Source organism: Struthio camelus, chromosome 22 (genome assembly GCF_040807025.1).
Source record: "Struthio camelus isolate bStrCam1 chromosome 22, bStrCam1.hap1, whole genome shotgun sequence".
NCBI lineage: Eukaryota > Metazoa > Chordata > Aves > Struthioniformes > Struthionidae > Struthio > Struthio camelus.
The window spans coordinates 8,247,884-8,275,540 of record NC_090963.1 but is presented as its reverse complement, the minus strand read 5'-3'; the positions used below and the strand labels follow the sequence as shown (position 1 = coordinate 8,275,540).

At 50.9% G+C, this 27,657-nt stretch overlaps 1 protein-coding gene across 9 annotated transcripts in view; it reads right to left on the bottom strand.

The window, feature by feature from the left end:
- KIRREL3 (kirre like nephrin family adhesion molecule 3) overlaps positions 1 to 27,657 on the bottom strand; it is a 385,983-nt gene that overhangs the window by 184,617 nt on the left and 173,709 nt on the right. Inside the window, exon 1 of one of the 9 annotated variants that reach the window (XM_068916748.1) lies at positions 20,410 to 20,430. The exons of the other annotated variants lie outside the window; for them this stretch is intronic. Within the exon in view, the coding sequence (XP_068772849.1) occupies positions 20,410 to 20,425 (16 nt within the window). The 5' untranslated portion in view covers positions 20,426 to 20,430. Of the gene's footprint in view, positions 1 to 20,409; positions 20,431 to 27,657 lie in introns of those variants that run through there. 9 annotated transcript variants of the gene reach the window in all.

Sequence of the window (27,657 nt, the reverse complement as noted above, 5' to 3'; positions counted from 1 at the left end):
ATAAGGTTTCGGGCCCAACGCACGGGCCAAAACCCCGTTGTGCCGGAGCTGCTCTCTCCGACGCCCGGCGGGGCGGCCAGGCCTCGCCACCTTCCCCGTCCCCGCGCGGCCAGGCTCGCTCGCCTGCCCCGACACGCGCTGGCGGCATCGCGCCGTCAGGGCGCCGCGGTGAGCGTCCTTGGCGGGGACCGACCTTCTCGCAGGGGTCCTTCGCCAGGCGTTGGGTCGCCAAATTAGCTCTTGCACACGCGCGTTTAACGCCTTGTGCGAGCTCCAGCGACCGCCCCGCTGCACTGGGCATCGCCACGGTTTGAAAGGCCATTGGCCAATTCGGCAGCGATGGAGGAAAATCACTGCGGTTGCGGCTTTTTCCTTTCCGCCCGGAAGGCCGGGGAGGCGAAGCAGGGAGACGGAGCGCGAGCAGCGCCGGGCAGAAGGGGCCTGCCCAAAATCCCGTTTCACCTGAAACAGCCATCACCTAAGCTGCAGGAGCCGCACCGCTAACGAGCCGGCGGCGGAGCTGACCCTGTCGGCGCACGTCCCCGTCTGCGCTGCTGTGCCTACGAGCGCTCCCAAGCCGCAAGGCAGTTACGGGCGCCCACCTTCCTCCTCGTCCCCCAGCCTCTTCTGTCCCCCGCACCGCCGGAGGTGGGTTGCCCGGGCTCCTCCGGGCTTTGCTGGCTGCGCTGGAAAACAACCAAGCAAACAGCCGGCAAAGCAAACGCACGCACCGAACCCGCGGAATTTGTAAATCTTTGATAACGAGCGTTTAAAGGGTGAAGCCTAATGAAGGGATCCGGCAACAAGCCGCAAACTGAGGCGGAATGCGGCTTTTTAATTAAAACTCTGACGCCTTTTTATCTCCTCTCTGCTTCACTCTTCTCCCTGCCAGCGGAGGCGATTTCTCAATCTGAGGCCCGTGCTGTACAAAAAGCTCAGCTTTAATATTCTCTTTGATTAAGTGGGATTTTTCTTGCTCCTCTTCTTGTGGGTGTTGCTGTCATACTCTTTGTTTAAGATTTAAAGGCAGAAGGGCCCTGCCAGTAGTAAGGCAAGTACCTGCAGAGAGGAAAGGAAAACACGAGGCCGGCAGCGTTCATGAGAAAATTAAAATACCAGGGCGATCACGCGCCTCTGGAGCGCCAAATACCACTTTCTTGTCCTGTGCCTGTCTCTTCAGCTTCGTCCTCTAACACAGAGCAAAACGCTGTTCCTCAAGGGGTTAAGCCGGAAGGAGGGAGAAGATCGGGTCCATTTGAGGAGATGATGAGATGCTCTAATTTGATTGATTTTTACTGAATTCATGACACTTCTCATTTGCAGTTTCCCTCCTTTTAATTAGCTGACGCTTGTAGCAATCATATTCGATTCTCATTACTTAATTAAACCGGGTCGTCCACCTTCAAGGCGGTACCGGAGGATGGCGGAGGCGGCTGGCTGCAGGGAGGCCCGCACGGGCACGGCAGGAGCCTCCGATTCTCGCTCCACTTCGGCACACAGCTGCCAAAGCGACACGCAGCTCTCAGCTTCGTCTGCAACACGCGGGGGCTGCGCTGCCCGCTCCCCTACCCTGGCTGCACCCTGCTCGGCAACAAAGATTAGAAGGGAACAGAGTCTGAGCTCTCCTGCTGGCCCCCAAAGGTTTCCATCCTCTCCAGGCGAGCCGTAGGCCTGAGCCGGGCTCGATCCTTGCATCCACGTCAGCGGGCTTGGAAGACACAGCCGAGCTGCATGGGCAAAGACGTCTTTGCCGCTCCGATAATCAGCTCCCCAGTCATCGCAAACAAGGGCGCGCGCAGCTATTCTGCGCGCCGCCCGAACGACAGCAATTTGTAGCTACAGGAAGAGCTCCTAAAAAAAGTGATGGAGGTAAAGTACCTCTTATTGTCACTAGAAACAAACAAAAAAATCCAGCAAACTGCCTGTAAACCAGCCTATTAATTGGTGCCGCAATTAAATCAAAATCTCCCGAACGCTCACAATATTTGGCACAGTGACTTGCAACAAGGCGGCGCTGTTATTTCTCCTCGGTAGGAAGCAACTGGGACAGATGCGTTGGCAAGGAGAGCTAGATCTCTCCTTCTCTTCCGGTGTCGGCGCACAACGTTCCCCTCATCTCGCCACCACGAGGTTCTCTCATTTCTGTGCAAGCGTTTTCACACAGCTGTACCCATCTCAGCTGAACCGTGCAGCCTTTATAACGGGGTTACCCCCAGCACGGGGATGCTGAGTGGTCCTGGCTGAACAAGGCGTTCACATGGGGCCGTTGAAGCCCCACTGATCTCACTGGAAAAACAGATTTCAAAGCAAGCCCCAATGATCCAGCCTGGTTTTACGGCTAGAAACGCAGGGGAAGCTGAGCTCAGAAATGCATACCAAGGCATCCCACCTTCTCAAAGCGGCATCTCGGGGTGGAGAAGGTCCGCTCCCACCGGCTGCGTGGCACGTGAGACGGGGAGGCCGCCAGCCCCAGATTTGGTGTGTCGATGGTGCTGAGACTAAGGGACAATACACAAGTTCTAACTCGCATTAAGTCTGCGGTGAAGGCAAAGCTTGTGTTAAAGACTTCCCAGACTTGCAGGGATTTCTGCGGGTCTTGCTTAATTGTCTCAAAAGTGCTTTGAGATCTGGAGATGAAATGGGCTACAGAAGTACACTGGGTTATTATTATTATTACGGATTTCCATTTGAGTCACCAGGACTTTCCCTGTTGGAGCATAATATATTCCATCAATTATATGAGAGCAGCGTGAAGCTGAATAGGACCTTGATAATGAGGGCTCCTTTCATTTCCCACGCGCATGCACAGACCAGTTCAGAGGCTGATAAATGAAGGTCTCCCCTTCCGCAGATGGCATTTGAGAATTCTTTCAGCAGAATAATTTTATGGTTCTTGACTCAGGAAGTCGGTTTGAACTCCGGTTTTGGAGATAAAAGGCCTGACAAAGCATCCCCATAGGACGCCCAGACTCGTTTGCATTCATAAATGTGCAGCCAGCACCACAGCCCTCTTCTGCGCGCCAGGAATTACCTTCGCTCAAAGGTTTTTCTATATTCACTTATCATCTAATGAGCAGTGTAAGAAACTTCATTTCAAGGAGGAGAGAAGGGGAAGGAGGATAAAAAATTCCTCTCTTGGTGGATACCTTTAAATGGGATTCAATTTCTGTGGCTTTTTCATATCCTGCCACCGAGGAAAACAAGGCGTAAGGAGTGAAGAGCTGAAGAGCTGCAGAGATGAAGGCAGCACCTACCCCTTTAGGTGGAGACAGGCTTGGAGCGACTGCAAACACTGCAGGGTATGAGAGCGCGCCGAGGGGGCAGTAGAGGCAGGAGATACCTGTCCTGGTTGCCAAGTCTGCCAAGCCGAGGAAGAGAAAGAGGGCAGGGGGAGGAAAACGCCACCCGTATCTATACTGGTAATTATCCCCTGGAAAGGTCAGCTCCCGTTCCTGCCGAACTGTAGAGCACATCGCAGCTGGAGCAGTACATGCCGGAGACGGCCGGGGAGCTACGCTAATAACGCCTCCCAATTTGTGCCTGTCGTTCCCCAACTCTTGGCAAGTCACGAGCAAGGGACTGCGTCCCTCCACCTCTGCCGAATCACGGCCGTCGCACGGGCAGAAGGGACCGAAACGCAACACACCAAGTAAGGCACACGCAGCAACCCCACCGAACGGAGAGGGTCTCCGGCCCAAGCTGGGTCCTCGCTGCCCACCGCTACCGCAGGGGCGCCCGAGGGGACCGTGCCCCTGTCGCATCAAGCACTGAAGGTCCCGCTCCCAGGGAGATGCCAGCCTCTTGTGACGGAGAAATGAGGCGTGGGGAGAGAGGGAGAGGTCGGCGGACACGAGATGGCAGCGCCACGTGAGTGAGCCACCCGCACCGCTCCAAGAGCCCGAGCCAGCCGCAGGTTAACAACTAAGCAGTTGATAAAGAAATAAAAATGCTCGTCTGCCCTGACAGCGGCAGCACCAATTGATGTTGCTCGGCGAGGCCATTATCCCGGACAACACGGCCATAAAATAGGCGGCGCAGGCTGCGGGAAGATGAATGCCGCTCAGCACACCACCGCTCGTCAGTCGAGCACGGCAGCCGGGGCTCCTGGGCGCTTGGCAAGGGCGAGGGAGCCGAAACGCGTTGCTCTGCCCACGCGACAGCCTGGGAGACGGAGGGACAACTCCATCCGCCACGGCATCTCAGCCCCGGCGACCCTCTGTCCAGAGCTGTCCCTACTTTCTGCCTTTCTCCTGGGACTTTTGCATGGCGACATGGAGAAAAATATGTTTGAAAACAATATAGGCTACGTGGCCTGGGGGAAATACTAGGACCATTTCCATCAGCCTCCAGGCCCGAGACCACAGGAGCCGCCCCATAAACTAATCCTGATTTGAGCTAGCTCAGAGACCCAAACGTCATCAGGGGCTTGAGCCCCCCGGACTGCTACGGGCTAACGGCTGCAGCCGGACTGGGATCTCCGCTCGGCAGCACCCACTACGCAGAACGAATCAGTGCTCACTCCTAGTTTGTGTCGATGCCAATTATCAGACTCCTGTATGTACAGGGAGGGAGAGAAAAAAAACAGTGGCACCTCGTAAATCTGGAGCCGTGCTTTCTGTACGTGCCAGCTTTCTAGTAACTCAGACATTCAGTAATTATCTCTACAGGCACTGCTTCGAGTTCAAAACTGGATCCAGACAGAGGCAGAGCTTTTCCGAGCAGAGCAAGGGATTTAGCGGCCGTTTGGAGGGGAGGTGGGCGGTTAACTCCGCTGCCCTGCTTCTGAAAATCCCCACTCCAGGCTGGAGGTATTGCCGCTTAATTATTGCAAGAAGAAAAGCACAAAGAAGCACTTAAGAAAGATCTCAAGCGCGGAGGGAAGCGATGCCGGGAAGGCGCCCTTACCTCCGGGGTCGCTCTCACCTTGCGACTTGCCGGGATGCTGCGACGCTGCCTTCCTCCCACGCTGGCTGGCAGAGGAGCTGCGGCAGCTACGTACCGGCCATCCTCGTCTCCAGCAATCGCAAGCTTGTTCGTAACAAGAGGAGAATGCAACGCTCTGCTGCGAGCAGCCAGGCTGGCGTTCCTTCCCCCAGCGATTTCGGTGCTCATCGGGGTTAGGCACACGCGGGGCTGTTCAACGGCCAACAAATCTGGTTCGTCCCGAATCTGCCGCGGAGGGGAAACGCCGACCCAGATCATGTCGACGGTGTTTGCTGAGCCGTCACGGGGCAACCCCTGGCCTGTGCCAACCTCACCAAAGCGGGGAACTGCACTGACACCCGCCACCACGCTGGGGACTTATTTCGTCCCTATAGCAACCTAGGAGTGTTTTGTCACAATGTCACCGCATTGCATCATAGGGCAATAAAACCTCATCCCCAGGTTTTAACTTAGCGGGCTTTGTCCTACCAAGTGAACTTCCTTGCCCTTGGCGACTACACATCGCTTAGGTAGCTATATAGTGACCTTTGTCACTGTGTTTGAGAGACACACTATAGCCCTGAACTTACCCCCAGGCAGCCCGGCCTCTGAGCACTGTAGCTGGTAGAGCAATGAATTACAGCGCTCTAACATAGCCTACGCGGGCATTAAAACTCACCCAGAGTGCACCACTCATCTAATTATCCAGAAAACATAAAGGGAAAAGGCTCCTTTGCACTGCTCCTCAAGGTGAAGAACTGCCAGCACTTAATTTTGGTCTTGCGGTAATGCAACTAAAGCACCATTTTGTCTGAGTTATTGAGATATTGTCACAGCTGTGGAAAGTACAAGAGCAGTGGCACACGGATCCTCCCATTTATCCATGCTACAGTTGTCACTCACCTCTCTCCAGCCCGCGACGAGCAGGAGGAGCTGGTTCTGTTGACCCACCTTGATTTTCCTGATGCTTTCTGAGCCTGGCACAGGTGCTACAACCCATGAGCCCATCCAGAGCGACAGTCCCCAAGTAAACGCATGGAGACTCAGGGCACGTAGGCTCGACCGCTGCGGATGCAGCTCCGTTTGGACAGAGCCCCAGTGACCAAAAGGTTATCACTTGCAACCCCATTTTATAAAAAGTGTTGGCCATCTATGTTCTGCTACCGATACCAAGCTAAGGTGATAATCCTTGAGTTTGTCTCTCTGCCATTTAAGCGTGTGGCTTATGAAAAGGCTTTTCTTGACTGAAACGCATAGGAGGCTGTTATTTTTCACAATTCTATCTAAATCCCTTAAGCTTGCAGGCCTCAATGCCTTCAGCTTTCCAGGGCGTGCTTAACTTTCAGGGCCTACATCTGCCTTGACTTAGCGCAGCACTTGCACGTTCTTGACATTTGGGGTCGGATTACTCCTCTCCAGATCAGCCAAACTACCCGCGGGCTTAAAGGTAAGCACGCGCTGAAAAGCTTCGGGGCACCGAGACCTTCGGAGCTAACTGCAGCTTAGTCCCAATACAACACCACAGACTTTGCAACTCCTGAGCCTGCCCTGCTTCGAGAGGCATAAAAAAGCATAAGCCCAGGGCAATAGTTTGATTCTATCAGGGGCTTGGGAGGCACGAATCTGATCTACTTATCCAAAGTGTATTTCAGCAGTGAGTCTGTGCACCACACTCGGCTGTGAAATTAGTATTCTCAGCCACACTGATAGTGTTCAAATATATTGCTGACATCAATCACCTCTTCCCAAACTCATCTGTCTCGATCAGTCAATTACAAACCTATTTTCGAGCTGTGAGTACTCTTATGAAATAGACCCAGGGAAGGAGCTAAACTCATTTAGGGGTTTGACCTCTCCGGCTAGCTGTTTAGCAACATAGTTTAATAACTTCTCCGGTCCGTCCACTCAAACCTGGGCTATCGCCTTGAAGACTACTTCTTTAACTGCAGGGCCTAGAGTACAGATGTTTATTATATTACATTGCAACATCTATGGAAGGAACATGAAGCGACACCCGCATGAATACTAAATAAATTCATTAGGACCTGTACTGTGACAACGAATACGAAGTGAATTCATAACGATAAGACAATTAACCTTCTACCTTTCTAAGCCTTCAGATGACTTGCAGCATCTATTATTACCTTCGGAATGCCATGGAAAACGCAAGCACAAATGACGGGTTTTTACCCAAGAAAATTGTTCCCATCCTTCTTCGTCCCCAAGCCCCCACGTCAACAAATGCCACAAGTTAGACTGGCCTTGGTCCGCATGCTTTTCCTTACAAAGAGGTACATAAATAAAATAATAACAGATGATTAATAACACCAAGAGCTTTCCACATATTAATGAATTGATCTTGTCGCTAGACAAGAATGGGAGAGTTTGAGATTTAAAGCTTTGATAGATTTTCTCCTGAGAAAGTCCCGTGATAAATACCGAGATAAAATGCTATTTGTATCTGTGTTGCTAATATTAATTTCACGTGTTCATAGATCTGAAAGCATGAAGAGAGAATTATGTCACCTGCACTGACTCATAATGAAGGCCATTGACTTTTGCCCAGGGTGTAATTTAGAAAAGCTGAGGAGGTGGATTTCCACGGAGGGGCTCGGAGGACCCACGGGAGGGAGCCTTGCCCTCCGAGTGCGACCCGCCATCAAGCAGGAGGTGGTCCCTTCATACGGGACACTGCGTTTTGTTTAGTTGCTGCCCTCCTCCCACGACGGGCAAAGAAATGGGCTTTCTCTACAGCTTGTTCCACACTTTGGGCCAGCCGGGGAGAAAAAGGGCACGGAAAGCTGAACCCATGCTCCCCAAAACACGCCTCATTACATTTGTTTCCATACCTGTATTTATCACCAGGCAGCCATCCCCATTCTCCTGCGTATTTCATTGGAGACAATACTACAAAGAATCGCAGTTGTTCCTACGAGAAGGAAAAGCCCAGCAGTTCTCCTGGGCAAATTCACAGATGTTCCCACCCGCCCCACTGAGTTTTTTAGGGAAAACTGCTCTCTCTTTCCAGGTCTCCTCTCGTGCAATTGCTGCTCTGCAAAGCTGACGCGCTCCTGGGTGGCTGGGGAGCTCGACGGAAACGTAATACCTTCCAAATGCCTCGCCAAAATCCAGAGATCTGGGGTTAAATCAGGGGAGCAGCAGGTCTATGCCTTTACTGAAAGGTTGCAAGGCGCTGTGCTCCCTCGGTCTCACCGACTCCAGGGGACTGTCCCATTTCTGGGTGAAAAACAATTAAAAGAGGGATTCGGCGCGTGAACAAGACCCCAGGTCTAAACCTCCCCAGGAAGAAGGGTGTGCCGTGTCCTTCCTCGGCACAGCAGTGCGCAACGAGCCCGTGCAAGGGAAGCTCCCCAGCTAAACGCACCTGGCCCTTTCCTGGTGTGGCAGCTCTCCGGCACGCGTATACGGTAATTAAAGCCTGCTCAAGGTACGAAGGTGGAATATTGAACTCCAAAGTCTGTGAAGGTCAAGCTATACACTACTGGAGAGGCAATTTATCCTAGATCCGTAATAAGGTCTCACATCTGACCTATTAACTGAACGGTACATGATAGTAATAATCTCCCTGCAGCTTATGCGGAGACAAACAAAAGCAGAGTTTGGAGCCTGATCTGCTAGACACGAGTTAATTTGCAAAGATAGAGCCTAATGGAAGCACTCTAAAATCTAAAGGAAAACTGATTATTTTTTAACTGAATATGCTTTCCTTTGATGAGACTGCATGTGTGCGCATCGTACTCCACACATACCTTTCCATGTAATAACGATCAATGAATTATTCATACTAATATTATTAATTCTGAATATAGGACATTCTCCTACAGATGGGCCAGTTCCTTTCAATCAGAAACCTCATTTGCTGAAAGCTGAAGTGTCAGAAACCCCCCCAAACACTTTGAAACACTTCTGACTGGAAGTACTCATTCTGTTTCTAAGGGAAAATTAAGGAAATTTGGAACATTTTGTGTCTGCTTTCTCAAAGCAAAACATGTGGATTTTTTTTCTTCTTTAAAATGATATTTTGTTTTAAAATGTACCTGAATTTAATAGAAAGCTTTTTCAGAAAGCAACACAAGACAATCCTTAAAATACAAGCATTTTACTTCAGCTTCAGCATGATATTTCATTCTAGCCAAACCCCAAATGTTTCGTTTTCATGTTATCAAAGGGCTTTGATTTGCTTTTATTGTTTCAACTTTATATTCATATGACACCATAAAACGGAAAGGCAACACGCAGACCTTCCCAAAGCGATGGCTTTCTGTAAGGTTATGTTGATATGGGAGAAAAGAGTTTTCTTTTTTTGTTCCTTCTAAGAAACGTTTCCTTTTGCAAGAAACGCCTGCTTCCGCCCCAGCCCAGGCGAACAGCGACGTGTCGGACTACCCTACGGAAAAAAATGCCATTTTCCACCTCGCGCTCGCTGGAGCGCCTGGCAACGAGCGCTGCGGACGTTTTGCTGCAGGAGAGATGGCGAAAGCAGGAGAAATCTCCCCGGCGAGCAAAGTGCCAAAAGCGCCGGTGAGCTCTGCGGGCTGCAAGGGCCAATCGACTTAACCGTCCCTTGTCTTCTCCATTACGGGCTCCTGCCGTTTGCTCTCCCGGGGCTGGTGCACGGCTCTGTTTGTGCTCAGATTCTCTGCTTAATAGCGAAGCTTTCGTGCTCCCCTCCAGGCTATCGTGCGGGAGGACTTCTCATCTGCACCGGCCTCCCGTGGCTGCGTCGCAGGGCTCAGGAAATTGGAGCTGTACAAATATCTGTTGACAACGTAGCCTTGCCAATAAAAAACAACACTACAAGTTATGAGAAATGCTGCTGCCTTCGTTCTGGGTGGTCAATTGAGTTCCAAGAACAAGAAAACAAGTTCTGGCTCCTCGCTGGCACATGCAGCTTGTGGGCTACTTTGAAAGCAAGCAGGCAGGCTTGAGAAAAACCAGTGGTGAGAGAATGACATGGGGAAGGATCACACCTTGCGGGCCTTATCATCCTTTCAAGAACGAAGCAAGCCTTGGGGATCACAGAGCCTACGGGCGATCAGAGCATCAGCAATTAGAGACGCCCTTGCAAAGCACCGGCTGGTATTAGGGGAAGCCACGTGCAGGCCCTCTGAGAGCAGAGGTGATTTGAGCATCTTCGGATCGGAGCACAAGATGGAGAAGGGCGCAAACAGTCACAGCTGCTGCAACGAAGCCAGAGGCATGACAGCCTCAACCAAACCTGCATTCGCCGCCAAGCCCAGCCTCTGACTAGGGAAACGCTGCCAGATCGCAGACTTACTGGTGCTGCCGTTAAGGCTAGCTTGGGTCTAGCAAGCCCAGCCAGGTTGCCAAACTCATCCTAAGCAGCAGAGCACATGTGCCATCTCTCCTGCTTCAGCAGTGCTACCATCCTCCTGCAAAGCCACCTCTGGTTTCTCTGCCCCTCGCTGCGATCACTGCAATGCAGATAGATGCCAAAGGCACGAGCTGGCAAACCTCTCTGTGGCCAGCCGCTGTGCTACAAGAACAACGCCTGGACAGGGCAGATGCATCCTTTCCGTATCTGCTTTATTAACGGTGTATGTTCTTTTCATCTCACTGGAAGATGTGGATTTTGCTGTGGCAGGGAATATTCCAGTTGGGAAAATGAAAAGACAGTGATGGGAAAACACTGTTCCCCCTGCCTCAAGGCATTACTCCAGGCATGGGGAAGCATGTGCTTGGGTTGCACGTGCTTGAGGAAGAGGTGCCACCATCCTGCTCTAGCCAGGGCAATGGTGGCACTGCCTGGCAGCCGGCCAGCCCTCCTCTGAGATGCACAAGGAAAGTTTATTCAAGCAATTCGATTATCCAAAGAACTTGCCCTCAAAGAGCTTCAAAAAAGACAGGGAGGAAAAAAAAAAAGACCCAGTTCTCAGATGCCAAAGTAGAAAGAGGAGCTCAGAGCCTTGTATGACATGATGAATTTCCCACCGGCCATGGCATGGAATAATCAGACTTCAAAAAAACCCCAACGCTCCCCAACAGCCCATCTGAACTCAGGCGCAGAGGAGAGAGCCAGACTACTTGCCAGGGAAAACACTACTTGGGTGGAGGAGGATACAATGGAAGGAAATGGAGGGACGTTCATCTTGACATAGCCGTGGGCTGGTGCCCCAGCTGCCCATGAGCCTCGGACCGGTGGCCGCTCCCTTTCCGCGTGGCCGGCAAATCTCTGAGCAAATGTCACACGCTTCCCTGCACGTGCTTCCCCTGATTTAGCTAACTACGCTCAGGGTAAGCCTAACAGGCTATAAAGCAGACTGTGCTCTCAGCATGCTGTAATAAACCCAGGTGGGCAGAATAAGCTCCAGCCAGGGCCTCTCCTGGCATGGCTACACCACAGAATAACCACGCCGCTCCTGGGGAAGCGCTTCAGACATTCAGGCATGGACACGTTCACTCCATCACCACCGCTGTAGCACACAGCAGATTTAATTCTGCGAGAGGAGGTGTTGCTGTCATTGAGCTGGGCCTTGCTCCAAGATACTGGAAGGACCAAACAGTCCCAAGGTGAGCAGGTCCTGACTTTCGGGGCTCGACCTGGCAGATCTGGGAGTTTTGGCCTCTGGTGACCCAGTGCGGGGTTTGGTACTCGGAAACGGGTGGTTGGGAGAAGGGGAGTCAGTGAGACACCGGGTGTCACATGGCATAAGGTGCTATCCAAGTGTAAGACCCAATGAGCTCTAATGCTGTCTCCCCTCCGAGTGGGAAGCCCGCCTCGCCAAGGATGGAGCAGTACCCTCTGGCACAGGGCCTTTCCCAGTCTGGCCTCTCCCGAGGCAAGCCAGGCCTGTTTCAGCAGCCAAGCGAGCAGAGCAGAGCAGCCCCAAACAGCGCTTCAGATGGCCTGGCCGCCACAACTCTTAGCACCCTTTCGCGAGCCGCCCGATCAAAGGACTTTCTTTCTTAAAACTGAGAGTTTCCTAGTTGTTCTGCAGCTCACATGATAATCCTCTCCCAGAAGCATCATTAAAATTGTTTTACAGTGACTAGAGATGTGACCTGCTTCCCACCAAGGTCACTGGAGGACTTTTTCCATGCTGAATGCCTCAGCACCTCTAAGTAAAACCACCACAAGTACGAGGAGCACAGTCTATGCCCAGTAACTCATTGGGCTGAAATGCCTCACACTTCCTACAGTGGTATTTCCGATTGCAGTTATCCTAGAGCCTATCACCTCACTGCATATTCAGCCCACCTTCTGCTCTGTTTCATTCAATCCCGAGGATGATCCTAGACCATGTACGAGAAGACCTCAGCATTGCAGAGACTGGAAGGACCCTGGCTTCTCCCACTGCCTGCTCCATACTGTCTTCTGTATGGGAACACCTCTCACCGCTAAAGACCTCCGTGGGATGTGAACGGCATGGAGATGATGGCCTGCCCACCTGCTCCAGGACTGGCATCCCAAAGCAATATTTACACCCCTGACCGTGTGCTGTGCTCCTCTCCAGTCCCTTCGAACCTGGCCTCGCGCCCCACGGAAGAGGGGATTTTACTAAGTGAAGTCTCCCGGAGTCCCAGTGGGGGGTAGAGGAGTTCTGTGCCAAAGCCAGCCTTCGGAAATGGAGGAAAAAAACTGCAGAAAAATCTGAGCCAGCACACACAGAGACAGCTGCAGCAGCGCCCGCACACCAAGAATACCGCCTTTCCAGAAAATGAGGTTTTGATTCCTTTTCAATTTTGCTAAAAAATGACAAATAAATGTCTTAATATTAATAAAGAAAAAAACCAGATCTTCTGTCGATGTGAATATATAATGCGATTTGACATACAGAATGGAATTAAATTAGCGAAATACAATGGGCTGGAAAGAGGATCTGCTTTCCCTTAGAAGATTGGCATCAGTGTGGAACCAAAGGAGGGCATTTCACGCTGGGATGCAGCAGGCTATCGCTTGTCACAAATCTCGGTTAGTTCTGTGCAGCGGCCACATCCTCAGGTGGTGTAATTTGGCGTGGCTCCTCGACAGTCGGCATGGCAAACCGGGCACCTACCGGCTGCGGATCTGGCCAATGCGGCACTCGCTGTGCAAACTGCTACAGCAGAGCAGAGATCCTGCCTCTCAGAGAGAAAGGAAACAGTCGTGGCTTTACACCAGCCAACAATGCTGTGCTGCTTGTCTCATACATAGAGCAGGGAGGTATCTGGGAACCTCAGGGGTTGAAATCTCAAGGGGTAAAAGGCAAAGGGTCATAGCCTTCAAGAATGTCACTTCCTCAACATCTTTGGAAGATGTCAGGGATGGAAAACAGACCTCAAGTCCTAACATGAAGAAACTACTAGAGAAAAGACCACTTGACCCATAATCTGGAAGGCCACCTACAGCAGGAGTCAAACTTGAGAACTCCAAGTATCTTGCAGAAGTTTGGATCACGGAGATGGACATGAGACCTTTCTGTGCTGTTCTGCACAGTTAGACAGATCGCTGCACGGACTCCTGCACACCAGCACTGAGTCTGAGTTGCTGCATCAGGGGAGGGTTTTATACAAACGTTATGTAGGTAGCAGATCCTTCACTGCTTGTATAGTCAGTACCAGGCTTTGCCTGTTTCCCTCATTTTATTAATTTCCAGAAAGCCTAATTTAAATGACAAAGCAGTGAAAGCCTTTAGGTTGAGAGTCAAAAACCATACAAAGGGAATGGTGAAAGCATCTCATGCTACTCTCTTCTGCAACTCCAAACCTCTGGAGTGTGGTTCATCTCCACTGCAACAAATACCGCTTGAATGCTAATAATGTTCTCCCAGACAGACCTGCCAAAGTAACCTGCCCAGGGACGGGTGCTCTCTGCTAAAACTACCCAATTCCAACAACTCACTCTGTCAGCTCAAAGTACCCATCCCCTATAACCTTACAGGCGCGTTGCATTGTTGTATTTTGTAACCACGTATTGATTAGCCAATCATTCCAAATTTTAGTACTGTGCCTACAAGATAATTAAATTATCTGCCTTTGTTTAAATTGTAATTTTATTTACCTTTCATTCTGCTATATAAAATTCTGCAGGCTTACAGAGTGTTATGCGTCTTATTAGTGCTTAACTCTTGTGCTAATTTTCAGTACTCCATCACCATGAAGTATTAAGCAATCGCTACTGTTTATTCTTTGTGATTGCACTGCACTTTGGATCTGCACACAGCATCACAAGTACCTAGCAAAGAGTGGAGCAGGTCCCACTCCTATGGTTTGGGGGGTCCAGGCGGCAAGCATACAAACTCAAGCTCTCGGCGTGCCCAGAATATGATTTCGCACTTTGTTTCTCTTCTCTTAGGCTGTTTGGCACGTGGTGAGGAAAGACTGCACGGTCACGCCTGTGCCCTGGAAAGCGTAACCAAAGCTCTCCATTTCTGTAGCTTGGTCCTTGAATTTAGGTAGGCATTAACATAGGGCTGGACTGGCAGAGGTGCAGAGCCTGGGTCCGTCCAGCTTTGCTACGAACTGTATTGACACCCATAGATATATACCCACTATACAAGGGCAAATCCAGCCTCTCTGACTGTCCACAGCCTCTTAGCAATAGCACGGGGGCAGTTTGGCCACACAGAGGGAAAGTGAATGCAGATAAATGCATCTTTGAAGGTAACCCCCATGGCATATCGCTAGCTCTGAAGGCTGCTGTGTTATTAGCGCTCTCAGCAGCAGCAGTTACTGCAAATGGAGGGTTACGCTGACAGGCTACAGCGGAGAGGCGAGCAAAGAGGATCGGTGCTGCCCAGACCTGCCTTGCTCGGCTCTGCGGAGAAGGCATAGGATGAAATGGAAAAGGATGGTCTGCTGGCCCCTGGCCCCGGGGTGAGTGTGAGAACGACCCAGCTGCCTTGGGAGCGAATGTAGAGATTTTTGTGGGTTTAGATTTGTGTGGCGTGAATTATTTTTCATAATTAACGAGGCTGTTGATTTTACATGGTAGGTGTTCAGGTACTCTGCTGATCTGTGGCTGCTAAACACCCAAAGGTAATTCTAAATGCTGTTGATCTATGTCTGTTCTCAAGGGATGACTAATCTACATTTCTCTTCTCCCTCTACAATTAATCCCTGGATAATCTTATCTGCAAACACAAATTCAGTACCTGAAGGCAGATGATTCTCAGATCTGCAGCAGAGGTTCGGTTAGGAGAGACGGAGAGAGAGCTGGCACAGAGAGGTAGACCTGTTTCTGCCTGCCCAGGCAGAAGCCCCAGCCTGCTTTTCTGCCCTCTCCTTGCAGACGTCTCACCGCCAGGTCAAGCTCAGCCGGGTTGCTCCAGAGCTCATTTCGGACATTCCCTCCAGCCCTTTCTTGATCCATGTGGGTGACACCACTGCGCTGCCTATCCCTTGAGCTGCAACCCAGGTGTTGGGTTCACTCTGGTCCTCTTCCTGCAAAGTCTTTCTGTGTCCTCCCCCTCTGCCCTTCTCCTCCATCCACCCCGCTCAAACATGTGCCCAGGCTCTGTGTCTTTTGTCCCTGGTTACCTCAACATCCTGTTCTCTGACCTTTGCAAACGCAAACTTGCCTTGCTCGTGTCCACCCTGAATCCTATTGCAAAGGTCACCATTTTTACTCTGCTCCTCTTGATGAGCTGAACCTAGCCCCCCTTCTGTAGCACGTCACACACAACACATGCACTTCCAGTTGTTCCTGTCCCTCTCCTTCCTGCTAGTCCATCCAGTGCTAGTCCCACACTTGCCGTCACCCTCCTGTTACAACACTGAACAAACGTCTTGGTGCTTCCTCCTGTCCCCCGCCCCATATCTCTCCTTATCCCCCCATAAATATCAGCAAAGCCTTCTCCCGTTCTCCCTCTAATGCCTCAATAGCTCCAAAACCAGCTGGCTGGCTGTGACTTTTCCTCCCAGCACTGCCTCTTTCAGCGCCTGTGTTCCCTGTGCATCCGCGTGCACCTGCCTCCTCTCTTGCAATCTGGGCCAGCGGGCTGCTTTGTGTTCGGCATCTGCACAGCATCTTGTTCAGCGGGATGCTGGACAAGGAGGATGCTGTGCTGTGCAAGTCATTATGGCAATACAAAAATAAATAATTATGGGAATCATTAATGCACTCTAACTGCCGAGCAGTGAAAAATTGGCTGGTCACAGGCATACCAATTACACATTCATTTTTTCTGGGGGCCGTCCACAAAAATCTCCTGCGAGCGATCTCTCAGTGCGAGTAGCGTTTCGAACGGGACAGTCTGTTATTCCCAAGCCCAGGGTACAGTGGCCAGTCAGCGCATCTCCGGGCTGGAAAGGTGAACGGCTTCACTTCTGATCTCCGAAGCACAGCCATAAATCACAGAGGGTCTTGCTGAAGCCTTATTTAACAGTGGACAATTTTACAAGACATACAATAGTGCTTCCTTGTGCCTCAGAGACCGTAATTGAGTCCTTAGGATAAATTCAACTAGTTCGGTCGCACTTTAAAATAAGTGTCAGTAGTTCATGCCTAATTACTCCTGAATTAGCTAGGTGATTCATCAGGTCTGATTATGAATGCATAATGAATTTACCAAATCCACATGCATTAGTGAGATATTAATTCCATATGAAATCCCACAATTCATTCATGTGCCATTTGTTTTCATTCCCTTTTTTTAATAAGCTAATTAGTTCAAATTATTTGTACTTCACTAAAGGCTTGAAACACATATAAGGAATGATTAGCTTAAAACTCAATAAATGGGCAAGTATGGAGCCTACATTAATTGTGACGGAAGGTTCATAAAGAATTATTAACTCTCAGCCATCTCTGTTTTCAGCAATAATAATAATGTCTAATCGTGACAAGCGGATAAAACATTGTGAAGCCCCTAACTAATGCAGCTGTACATGAATTACTAAAATGAATATCTTAAGGCTCGATGCCTGCCTTTGAAGTGGAGCTCAGCAGAAAGTTTTGCCTCTCGCCTACAGAAAATAAGACCACATCTTTAAGGCAGTTCCACTCATTTTCTTCTCTGCGATTCCCTTCGGCCCCCAGCATCAAAGAGGAACGAGAAGGGGCTGCAGGAATGCCTACGTCTTCCTGTTGTTCCACTGCGGGGTAGGAAAACAAAATTTCAGGTATGTCTACCAGCCTTGCATCCTTGTCCACTACTTGCTCCTTCAGGAAGACCTCTCCTAACCACCGGGCAAACGCACAAATTGAAGGGAAGAAACCGCGTGTGCTGGGCCCCCGCCTTCCCGCGCTCCCAGCCCGGCTCAGGGATTTCCATCTTGCTTTCTTAAGCGATTCGTGGAAACTTCCCCTCCGGGGTCTTTGTCGCAGCGGTCCGCCCGGCCTCGCCAGCTGGCCGACGCCATGGGCTGGGCTTTGCTCGCCCACGCCGTGCTGCTGGGCTCCCGTGCTCGCTCCCAGCAACAGCGCCAGAGCCGGGTGGATGTGAACAAAGAAAGAGGAGAAGAAAATCTACCTCCAACGCTTTTTTGCAAGCCTGAATGCGGAAGGGATGAAGGCAGGAGGACAAAACAATAGGCAGGTGCAAACACCCTGCTCTTTCCCCCCTTTGGAGCTGTACAGATTTGGCAGGGGCAAGACGGTTTTTTTGCTAGAAGGGAGAAAGAAAGAGAGGATTAATCCCTTTCAGTAGGATATTTTTTCCGTGTCAAAACTCCTTCCAAAGCAAGGCTCCCTCTTTCTTCTCTTTTTATTTCCTTCTCTCATTTAGTTTTATTGGAAGGGGGAAAAAAATACTGCCGGCTACCGCTCTCCAAACTGGGTCACACGGAAGCGTCCAAACGAGCCTTGCCAAAGTGTTAAATGCCTCAGTTCGCCGGAGCCTCGCGGTCTGGCAAACGCTTTGCTTGTTTTCACGCAAACTTTGACTCACTGAGAAATGCCACCCCTCCACACCCCAATTTTCTTTTCCTTTTTCTCTTCGTCCTCCTCTTCTTTTTGAAGTCAACTGGTCAGCTAGGAGTCAGTGGTTCTCCCTCCCCTTTCGCCCGGCTGCTTTTTTCGCTGCCTTTTTGCAAGGAGGTAAACGATACACTGAAAACGATGCTACCTGAGCCTAGAATTAGAAGCAGCCCTCTGCCCCGCGAAACACGGGCGCGCCGGTATCGGCGGCTGCAGGAAGGGCCTGAGCGCGTGCATGCCTTTCCGCACCCCAGCAAGGCACTGCAACAGCAAAAGACGGACACGTTGCAAAAAGCAGCAAAAAGGGCCACCCGGGTGCAGGGAAGCGATTCCTGTGTCCGGAAAGGACAGCGTTTCCGCAGCCAAGAAGAGCAGCTTGGGAGACCCTGAAGATCTCTCCTGTTAAAGGGCCCCTTGGAGGCAAGGGCCGATGGCAGCCGAAATATCGAGCCTTAGACACGTGCCTGCGTAGCCAAAGGCTGCTCCGGAGACCTCGCTGTTTGGCGTGGGTCAGGGCGCTCTTGGAAGGGCACGTCTGCGCTGCCGCTCGGCAGGCAGCGGAAACCTCGGCCCCGGGAAGCCGCCTCGGCTCTGCCGGGTCGCTGAAGGGAGATGATGGAAAGGGAATGGGGTGTCTCGATGCTGAAACCTGCTCGGAGGCAGGACGAGGGCACCTCTGATCTGTGCGCTGTTACATCCCCTCTGAGGCAACCGCTCGCCCACGCCACCGAGCCCGGGGAGGAGGCTGAAACCGCAGAAACCTCGGCGGGAAGGCGATGCAAGGAGCCCATCACCATCACCTTGCTCTGCGCCAGGCTGTGAGACGCTTGGAGCGTCCACCCCTGCTGGGGGGCAAAGCGCTGCTGTGACGACATTGCCGGCAGCTCGCTTTGGGCTTGATCTTGCCTCAGCACTCTCTTGGCTCCTCTGCATTTCCTTTCTAGAAAATCGCTATGTACCTGGTGTTGCGTGCCAAAGGACTCGTTCCCTCCGTCCTGGATCCTTTCAACATTTCGCAATAAAATGTTTTGGAACTGAACAGATATATTTTATTCATTCACACTCCAAAATCCAAGACTCAATGCCTTGGAGGAGAAGCGAATGAAAAAGAAGAGCATGGGGAGAAGGCGAATGCAGGCAACTGATTGATCGACTTTCCAGGTACTTTGCTCAGTAGCCCCCGGAGGTGCAAACCTCACTTTGACTCTCCGACTCAAAGCCATCGATCTCCTCTTAAAACTCTTTCTTTATATGCACAGCATAGGTAAGCATTGCCGAGCGTGATGAAAGACATACATCAGCGAGCGATCAAAAAGAACACGGCTGCCTACACCAGGAGGAACATGAGCTCGACGGCACGGGGAGGGTGACGCACGTTTCACGAGGGGGAAGCCGTTCTGTCCAGCGCGAGAAGAAACATTAAACACGCACGTAGTCACTTCCAGGACAGACAGGGCTTAAGAAACGCATGAGTCTTCGCAGTAAGAAGGGAACAAAGGAAAACGGGAAGATTTTTGCACGCCAGACCAGCCGATTCGGAGAGGCAACGCCAGCTCCTAAGTGACAGCAGATGCTTTACTAAGCAGTTACTCCTTTGCAGGACAGAACTCCCAAGAAAGGCTGTTTTAGGGGTATTTCCAGCCCAGGAAATAAGTAGTAGCTCTCATCTCCTCCTTATATTCACAAATACGAGATAGCAGAATAAGAACCCAGATTGCCAGGGACTTACCCCAAAAAAGCTGTAGGCAGCTTGCAGTTCTTACACCCCTGGAGCTAATGGCATCCTAAGCAGCAGGCAAACCCTACTACGAGCCACTGAGTAGAGTTTAACAGCGTGCGTCATATGAAGGTATATGGAAAGCACTGGTAGCCAAGGAACAGCGTCTACAGCTTGAACCGCTGTCTGGCAAAGGGGGCTTTCAAAGGGATTGCCCTGGAAAGGAGGTGATCCCAATATTTAAGCATTTGAGAGAGACCAGGATAGGGTGACTTTGGGCAGAGATGGGCAAGACATCCGGCCACGACATCCGCCTTCTCCAGCGTAGGAAAGCTGAGCCTTGCAGCCCTGCTCGTCCAGAAATGCCCATAATTTCAGTGCTGACGCATGCTCCCGGGACGGCCCTATCTGGCTGATGCAAGGAGACACAAGTTTAGTCTACTTAGTTCTTTCGAAAGCTTTTTCTTAGTGCTTTATTTCACCCCACCCCACTCCCCCCGCCAAGAAGCGATAAAAGCCTGAGCAGCGACGCAGGATTAAATGCTCTTAGGAGCACTGCACGAGACAAACCTGCAGCGACAGGTCTTTTAGCAAAGCACAAACCTGTTGCACTTAAGGAAAATAAGCCAGGCTGGCCGCTGGCTGGCAGACGCCCCAGCTCAGGGCCGGGGAGCAGAGGTCCAGCCGCAGCGGGACGTTTAGCCAGCAGGCACGGGCTTGCCTTAAACCCACCCTGTGGCCCCGAACGGCTCCTGCCCTCTCCTTCCCTGCACATCTCCATGCCCGCGCATTTAAAACTGAGCCCTTCCAGGAACATCTCAAGGTGCAACGGGGACACACCGGCGTTCTGCATGGGGGGGAAACTCCAAGCAAAAAACTCAGCGCTCACCAGCTGGTGCTTGCATTCGGTGCAAATGTTTCCCGGGACGTGGCTCCCCCAAGGTAAACAGCCGAGCTGTGAGTCTCTCCCGAAAAGACGTGATTGACAGCCCTCGGGCTCCATGTTTCAAGGTAAACATGACTCACAGCCCTTGTGTGGACGCAGGGGAACGTGGAAGGCCAGTAGATCAGAGCTCTTCTACAAACGCTGAGAACAGACTAAGATGAGATAAACCGGATAATTTAATTTGGCAATATCTTCTCTTCCTTCCACTCCCGCCTACTCAAACAAAAACAGCACGTGGGGTAAAACGCAGCAACAACAACTGATTTCTGTCCTGTCCAGGCTGGTGTAACTCCCTCAGAGTCCCCCAAAACAGCTCCTGGCTTAAGCCAGTGTAGCCGGAGCAGGATCAGACCAGCTCAGAACGCCACTGAGGTATATAAAATAGTCCAAGCAAATAAAATATACAACAGGAGGTTAAAAGGAATAAAAGCAATCAGGCAGTCTGCTACTAATGAATTCAACAGCAGTAAAGCCCATTTCCTTCTGCTGGTTTTCTATAAACCATTTACAGAATAAATGTATTTTTGAGGTATACAAATCGGTCTGTATGTTTGATAAACACTTTCTGGGTAAAGACAGGCTAGGAAAGCCTTCTAGTGCTTCCTGAAACGCTAGTAAATTTGCGTGCGCCCTCACATCTAACAGAGATGAACGGTTTGGGCTGGCGGCGAGTTAATACCCTACACAAGGTTTGCCAAAGAGAATTATGGCATAGGTGGAACAAAAAATCCAAAATCCAAAAAGACTGTATGTAATTAAATGGAGACACACAGTACTTGCTGGTTAAACAGTATCTTATATTTGCTAGGTATGCCCATATTACGCTGCCTAAGAGAAGACATTAATAAAAAGTGTGTGATATTGAGGCTAGAAGTTTTCCAGTGCAACCTGGCAAAGTTGCGCTGATTTCATTGCAGCTCTGCCAGTTCTCTCCAGTTAGGGTGCTGAAAGGCTCCAGTTTCACTCTCATTTTAACTGAAGAACAAGCAGGCGTGGAGAAGACAACCTCACCGCCTGGTTCACCTTTGCAATGCCTTGTTAGATACTGGCTGGCAGAAGCGCATGGTTAGCCACAAAGGATCACCTAAACTCCCCAAGGCCTGTTGTGATTTCAGCCCCGAAATCCTGGTTTCTTCCCACCCGGCCTCCTTGGGTTCCAGCGACGTGATTTCGTCAGCTGGGACCCACCATGGGCTGTGAGCAGCATTTGAGATCTGCCAGGTTGTGCCTACACGTGCCACCCTTGGTGCCTGCAGCGTGCAGGGTACTCCACCACCTCTGCCGTAGTTTGCCTCTCTGAGACCACACCGAGCATGTGGTTAAAGCCTAAACACAGGGAACCACATCAAAAAAGCTCTGGAAAAGGAACGGCGGACCAGAAACGATGAAATTTTGCTCACAGCCAATGGGCTCCTACCCTATAATGTTCAAGAGGGAAGTAAAAATTACCAGTCATGTAAGAAATTGCTCTCTCTGACGCCTTGCCTTTCCCTTGGAGAGATTTTTAGAAGTCTATAAAGCAGAAGACAGTAGGGAAAGCACTCCAAGAACATAATGAAATTCTAGTAATGGAGCAAGTGTGGTGGGAAGAGCAAAGGACATGCCTTCATGCAAGAAGCATATGCTGTGCCAGCAAAATTTAGGCTGCCCTCGTCTCCTGAGGGTGGATGGTGGGCTATCGGCACAAGCAACACTTACCAGGGTGCAGAAAAGGAGTATATGAGCGCACCTTTGGCATCCTTTACCTCTCAAATCCATCAGCTCTTGCAAATAAGATACAGACGGGTCTTGTTTTGATAACTCCATGAGAGCCTGTAGACATTATGCTAATTCTGAGGGAGCAGCGTGAAGAATAAGGCCAGACTGAAGGCAGGGAGTTTATAATTGCTTTTTAGTATATCTCCTGAATTCATTGTGCATGCACTCTCTGTCCCATGGGCTGAGCTGGCAGAGGGGACAATGTCAGGGGGAATAAATAGGATCTCATAACTTCAGTCATCCTGTATTAAATAGCATGCAGCAGCACAATAAACAGTGAGACTGGGAAGCACATGCAATAAGGAAATAATTCAAGCACTGTGCATGCAAATCTTTCTCTCTCAGATCACCCTCATTAATCACCTCATGCTCATTTATACACTTAAAGAAGCTATAAACAAAGGCAGAGATGGTTCCTCTCATTATTAGTTTTTTTTTTTAATTGAGTTAACTTCCAGAATATTTTATAATAACAGTCATGGCTGGTGATGGAGTTGCCTGCTCCAACCGGCTCATAAAGTTCCTCCTGCTCTTCCTGCCTTTTTGTGATAGAGGCAGTTATACAGAGATTACGAAGAGGGTGACACAACGGCAGCTCTATCGTTTCTCCGGCCTTTGGCTCGCTCAAGGCTCTGGAAAGCAGCAGGGGTCAACATGTGGCCACAAAGGAAAAGAACTGGAGAAGACAGGGAAGAAAAGAAGGATGAAGCCACAAGCTCAAAGCCAGACGGTTTTGTGCTTGCAAAAACCGGGAGGGGAAGAAACGCCGTTACTTTCAAACATCTCCAACCTCCCGCAAAAAGCAGCAGCAAAACGTGGAACAAAACCCAACCACCGAAGGATTCGAGCTGCTTTTGTGCGACGAGGCGAGAGCTTGCTGATGAGGCAGAAGCCCAGGAGCACGGCACAGCGAGGCTGTGAAAGGACAGGGATGTCGCGACAATTTTCTGATCCAGCGGACGCTCTCCTGTGCAACCTACGTCATTAGGAGAAAGGATTTTCCAATTTTTTGTGACACTCTTTCCATGTCAAATAACGTGGCGCGCTCTCCTCCCTCTCCGAAGAGGTCACAGCTCATTTCTGAATTATTAACCGCTACCGTTATCTGTATTAAGCAAGGCAAACCCAGGCGGCAGTTCGGAAAAGAAAACCCATTCGTCAGCGGGGAGACAGGACTCTGCCGAGTCGGGAAAAGCACTTTTGCCTTTTAATATTCATTTTTCCTCTCTCTCTCTCTCAGCAGACGGCAAGGTCTCACCGCGCTCAGGAGACCGTCCCGCGCTCCCCTCCCAAAGCTGCTGCCCTCGGCCCAGCCGCCTGCGGGAAGCGCGGAGGGCCGCGTGCAGCAGCGCTACAGAAAAGCGGCCGCAGAAGATGCTCCGGCCTCTCGGGGCAGCCGCGGAAATAAGGAGCCAGTCCTGCCCGGCGGGGAGGGCGGCCGGGGGCCGGAGCCCTGTGCCTCAACCCCCTCGCGCCCGCCACCACCCTCTTGGCGCGATTCACTCTCTGCACAGTCCCTAAATCCCGGACAATATATTCCGGAGGGCCTCGTACATAACACTGTCAAGTAAGAAGATTAAGTGATGTTAACTTAGTCTAATATGAAGCTCGGTAATAAATTTCATTAGAAGCTGCTGGAATCGGGCGACGCTGAGCCGCCGCAGAGTGTCAGGTGGTTGGCAGCGCTAACGTATATCTTTGGGAACTTATCATCTAATTATAAAGGATAAAGCATATTTTTTCAGTGTGGTTACATGCGGTAATGAAGCATGCAGCAAGCCACACAAGATAGATGGGCACTTTCACCGCTGAAGCTGAAAACTTGCTTAACTTAATAGTCTATTTATTACGTTTATTCCCCGAGCGTACATGGCCTGCTTAATATCTTCCAGTTCGCCCCGTGCTGTACAGCTGTGACTCCTGCGACGCGTCCGCGCGAGAGGGCCCTGGCCGGGCTCCAGGCAGCGGTTGTCCATGGGGCTTCCCCGGCCCTACGTGACAACTGAGTCTCCAGCAGGAAAAAAAAAAGCAAACCTCTAATATTTTGAGATGCCGATGCTTTTAGGGGCGCCTCACGGCAGCTTGGGTCGCCCTAAGGAGGCCCATTCCTCCCGGGACCGGCCCGGTGGGGTCCCCGCTGGCGAGGGGAGCCGGCGGGTCCAGGCACCCCGGCGCACGCTGCGAGCCCGAGCCCCGGCGGGGAGCCCGACCGGCCGGCGGGAGCGGGCGGCGAGCGAAGGGCGATCGAAGCGTAGCGTTTGGGGGCACCGGCCCCCCGCCCCAAATGGGAATTTTCTGTGCACGGGTGACGCTTGCGGGGGGGGAAACTCTGCTGAACAACAGTTCCGATGGCAATTTTGCCCCCAGCCCCGTTTAGCCAGTCTTAATCCATTTGTGGCAACAATTGCCCAAAAACTTGTCTCTCCAGCTGCCTCCAGAGAGGAATGCAAAGTAAACTTCTGCAAGGACAGGGGCTTAAGCATCCCATTAAGATTAACTGATCTGCAGTAATTGACTTAACTAGGGGATTTTTAATGCTTCTCAAGGTTTTTCAGAAGAAGGTTTTGCAGCAGCCAGCAGTAAAGATGCTCCTAAAAAACTACGCATATAGCACAAGAAGTCCACAGCTAAGACTTTCTAAGGCACTGATTTCCAGGGGATTTAATAAGAATGTAATTTGTATAATTAACCATTCATCAATGTCAACTTCATTAAATGAATGCCAGAAATATTACCTCCACCAGCACGACCTAACAGGATTGGAATATATTATATGAAAAACGAACACTTAGTAGGTTTTTTTTCCCCCTTCTCTCCCTTTCCCTGCCTAGGCTCTGTCTGTCATAAGGAGATTTGTAAGGCTGTGAAATAATTTAAAACAGTAGTGAATGAAAGCGACTAAAGAAAATGTGTGCATTGTGGTAACTAACCCTCATTATTATGTATGAAAGTTCAAGTCAAAATGTTTTCACTCGGAAAAAGGAATGACTAGAGGAGCTGCCGTCTGCGGGGCGGCGGGGCTGGCGAGCCGGCTGCTCGGGAAGCTCCGGCGCAGGGCGGAAAGCCGGCTCGACGCTTCCCGAGGGCAAGAAAGGGCTTTTGGGGGAAGAAAGCCCCCTCCCCAAATCCAGTTTGGGTTGCCTCCGGTTGGGGGGCAGAGGGGTGAATGCCGGAAGGGATTTGGAGAGGCGGCCTGACGAGAGCTCTCACGCGTTTCTCACGTGCCTCCATCAGCTACAGGAGCAAAAGCCTGAACCTCATCTCCAAAAGCCCCATCTTCTCCTGGGGTAGGAAAGGAAGATTTCCCGGGCAAGCCTTCGCAGCAGGACTCGTCGTTTCCCCGTTGATCAGCCATTAGAGGGCAACATCGCACAAATTCAGCATAACATCAGAGCCCCACCAGGGAAAACGGACCTCAAAAAAGGAAAAAGGGATGGGGGGAAGCAAACATCCAGAGGAAATTATCTCCTTTGGAGGCCTGAGGGGAAGGCTTGAGATTTTTACCTTTGGACAAGTTTAATAATCTCCTTACACGCGAGAAACAGGGAGGAACCGGGAAAGCAAAGGGTTTTTTTTCCTGTGCTTTTTTTTTGGTTGCTTTTTGCCTTTATCTCGTTTGAAATGCAAACGAAGAGTTTTTGACAATGTTCATTGAACAGGTCTCGTGGCTCTGATCACAAGGAAGAGGAAGGAAGCGGTGGATGAGCAGCCAGCCAGACAGCTGGGCCGCTGGATAGATGAAAGGATGTTTGCACACCAAGAAACTGAACACTTCTAGATACTTTTCAGGATGAATTCCCCACTAGGGCACAGAGAAGACTTCAGCTTCATTACAATTAAAAGTAATGAAAATAAATACCAGTGATATTTGAAGAAGGTGAAACCTCAATACATCTACAGCATCATCCTCCTCACGGTGCTGAGGAATGGCTGGCTGGAAAAATCGATTTCCCCTCCCAAAAATTCCAGCTTTCTCATGAAAACTGAAAACTGCCCCTTTTGTTTGTTTTTTAATACGACGCAAACTAACTCCTCATCTTTTCATCGTGCTGCCTGGCAGGAGTTGGGTAGCTGCCTCCTGCATCTCACCCCGCAGAGACCTCGGGGGCTCGTCGGGCGCGAAGCGGGAGCCCCTGCCTGTCCGCCCAGACCACGGCTATTTTTCCAGACAATTATATTTTCCCCCTATTCGAAACAACGGCATGTTGCTGCTCTGTAGCTTAAAAATCCAGAACAAACCAACATTTCCAGTCAAAATGTCAATTCAAAACAAATGTTTTCATTTAATTTCCTGTTGAAATGTCATGGCTGGTAGGTTATTTTTGGTGGGGGGAAGAGAAAGGCGGCTCTGAGAAACGAGGACTCTAAATGAAAAAAAGCCTAGGTGAGAGGACTGTTTCCCACTGCGTTTCTGCAAGGGGTCCTGAGACAAAAACATTCATCCCAATTTTTTTTAGACTTCCAATGATGAAAGTAAAAAGTTTCCCACCAAAAACACATCCCGGAACTAAGATCTTCTGCTCGGGATTCCTTCTGGGGAAAACGTGTGGTTTCCCGTTGGCTTCATTTTGCCCACTGAACAGAAGGCAGAAGCCGATGGGACGGGGCGGGATGGGGGATGGCCGTCCCCTCCTTCCTGCCCGCTCGTAGCGCGGACCCGAGCCGTTCCCGGCCGCCCTCGGCAGCGCGAGGGACCCTGCGCCGGGGTGCTGGCCCTGGATTTTGTGTCCACGAGCAGCGAGCTCATTAGCCTTGATTGGATAGGCCCAGCCCGGTTATCAGGGCTAAAGAGACGAGGAAAAGGTCTAAATTCTGGCTCCCTCTTGTTTACGCACAGCAGCGAGTTTGCCATTTTTGCTTTTCCTTTTGCATATACGCACACACGAGCTTAATAGCTCTAGGAGGGTTTCCCCCGGGGGAGATTAATGAAGCAGGCACAAACTGAAAACACGGGGCTGAAAAACCCAAAAGCTCTAAGCAAGAGGCAGGCGAAGCCATGTAACGCGTGATTCCTGCGCACGCAGGCAACGGCGGACTTAGCGGGGGAAGCTGGTTGCCGCGAGGCCGAAGGCAGGAGGCCCCGCAGCCACCGCACGCAGGCCCCGCCGCGTCAGGCACGACCTTCACAACGTGCACCTGAAGATGCTGGTGGGACGGCCCCGATGCCTCCAGGTAGGCCCGCGCCTCTGCGTGATTTGCTGCATCTCTGCCTCCTCTAGGATGTTAAATACCACGATGGTGATGCCAGGAACAACCCGATTAAAAACTACCCCATAACAGGCACTACTTATGCCCTCCAGCACCTCCAAGGGCAACGTGATGGATGAAGGTTGGGAGCTTTGCTTTGTCCCACCTTGGATGTATCATCTTGGACTAGGAACCCTTGATACTCCTCCAGTGTTTCTCTGCAGAGCTTCCTCTTCTCAACTTTGC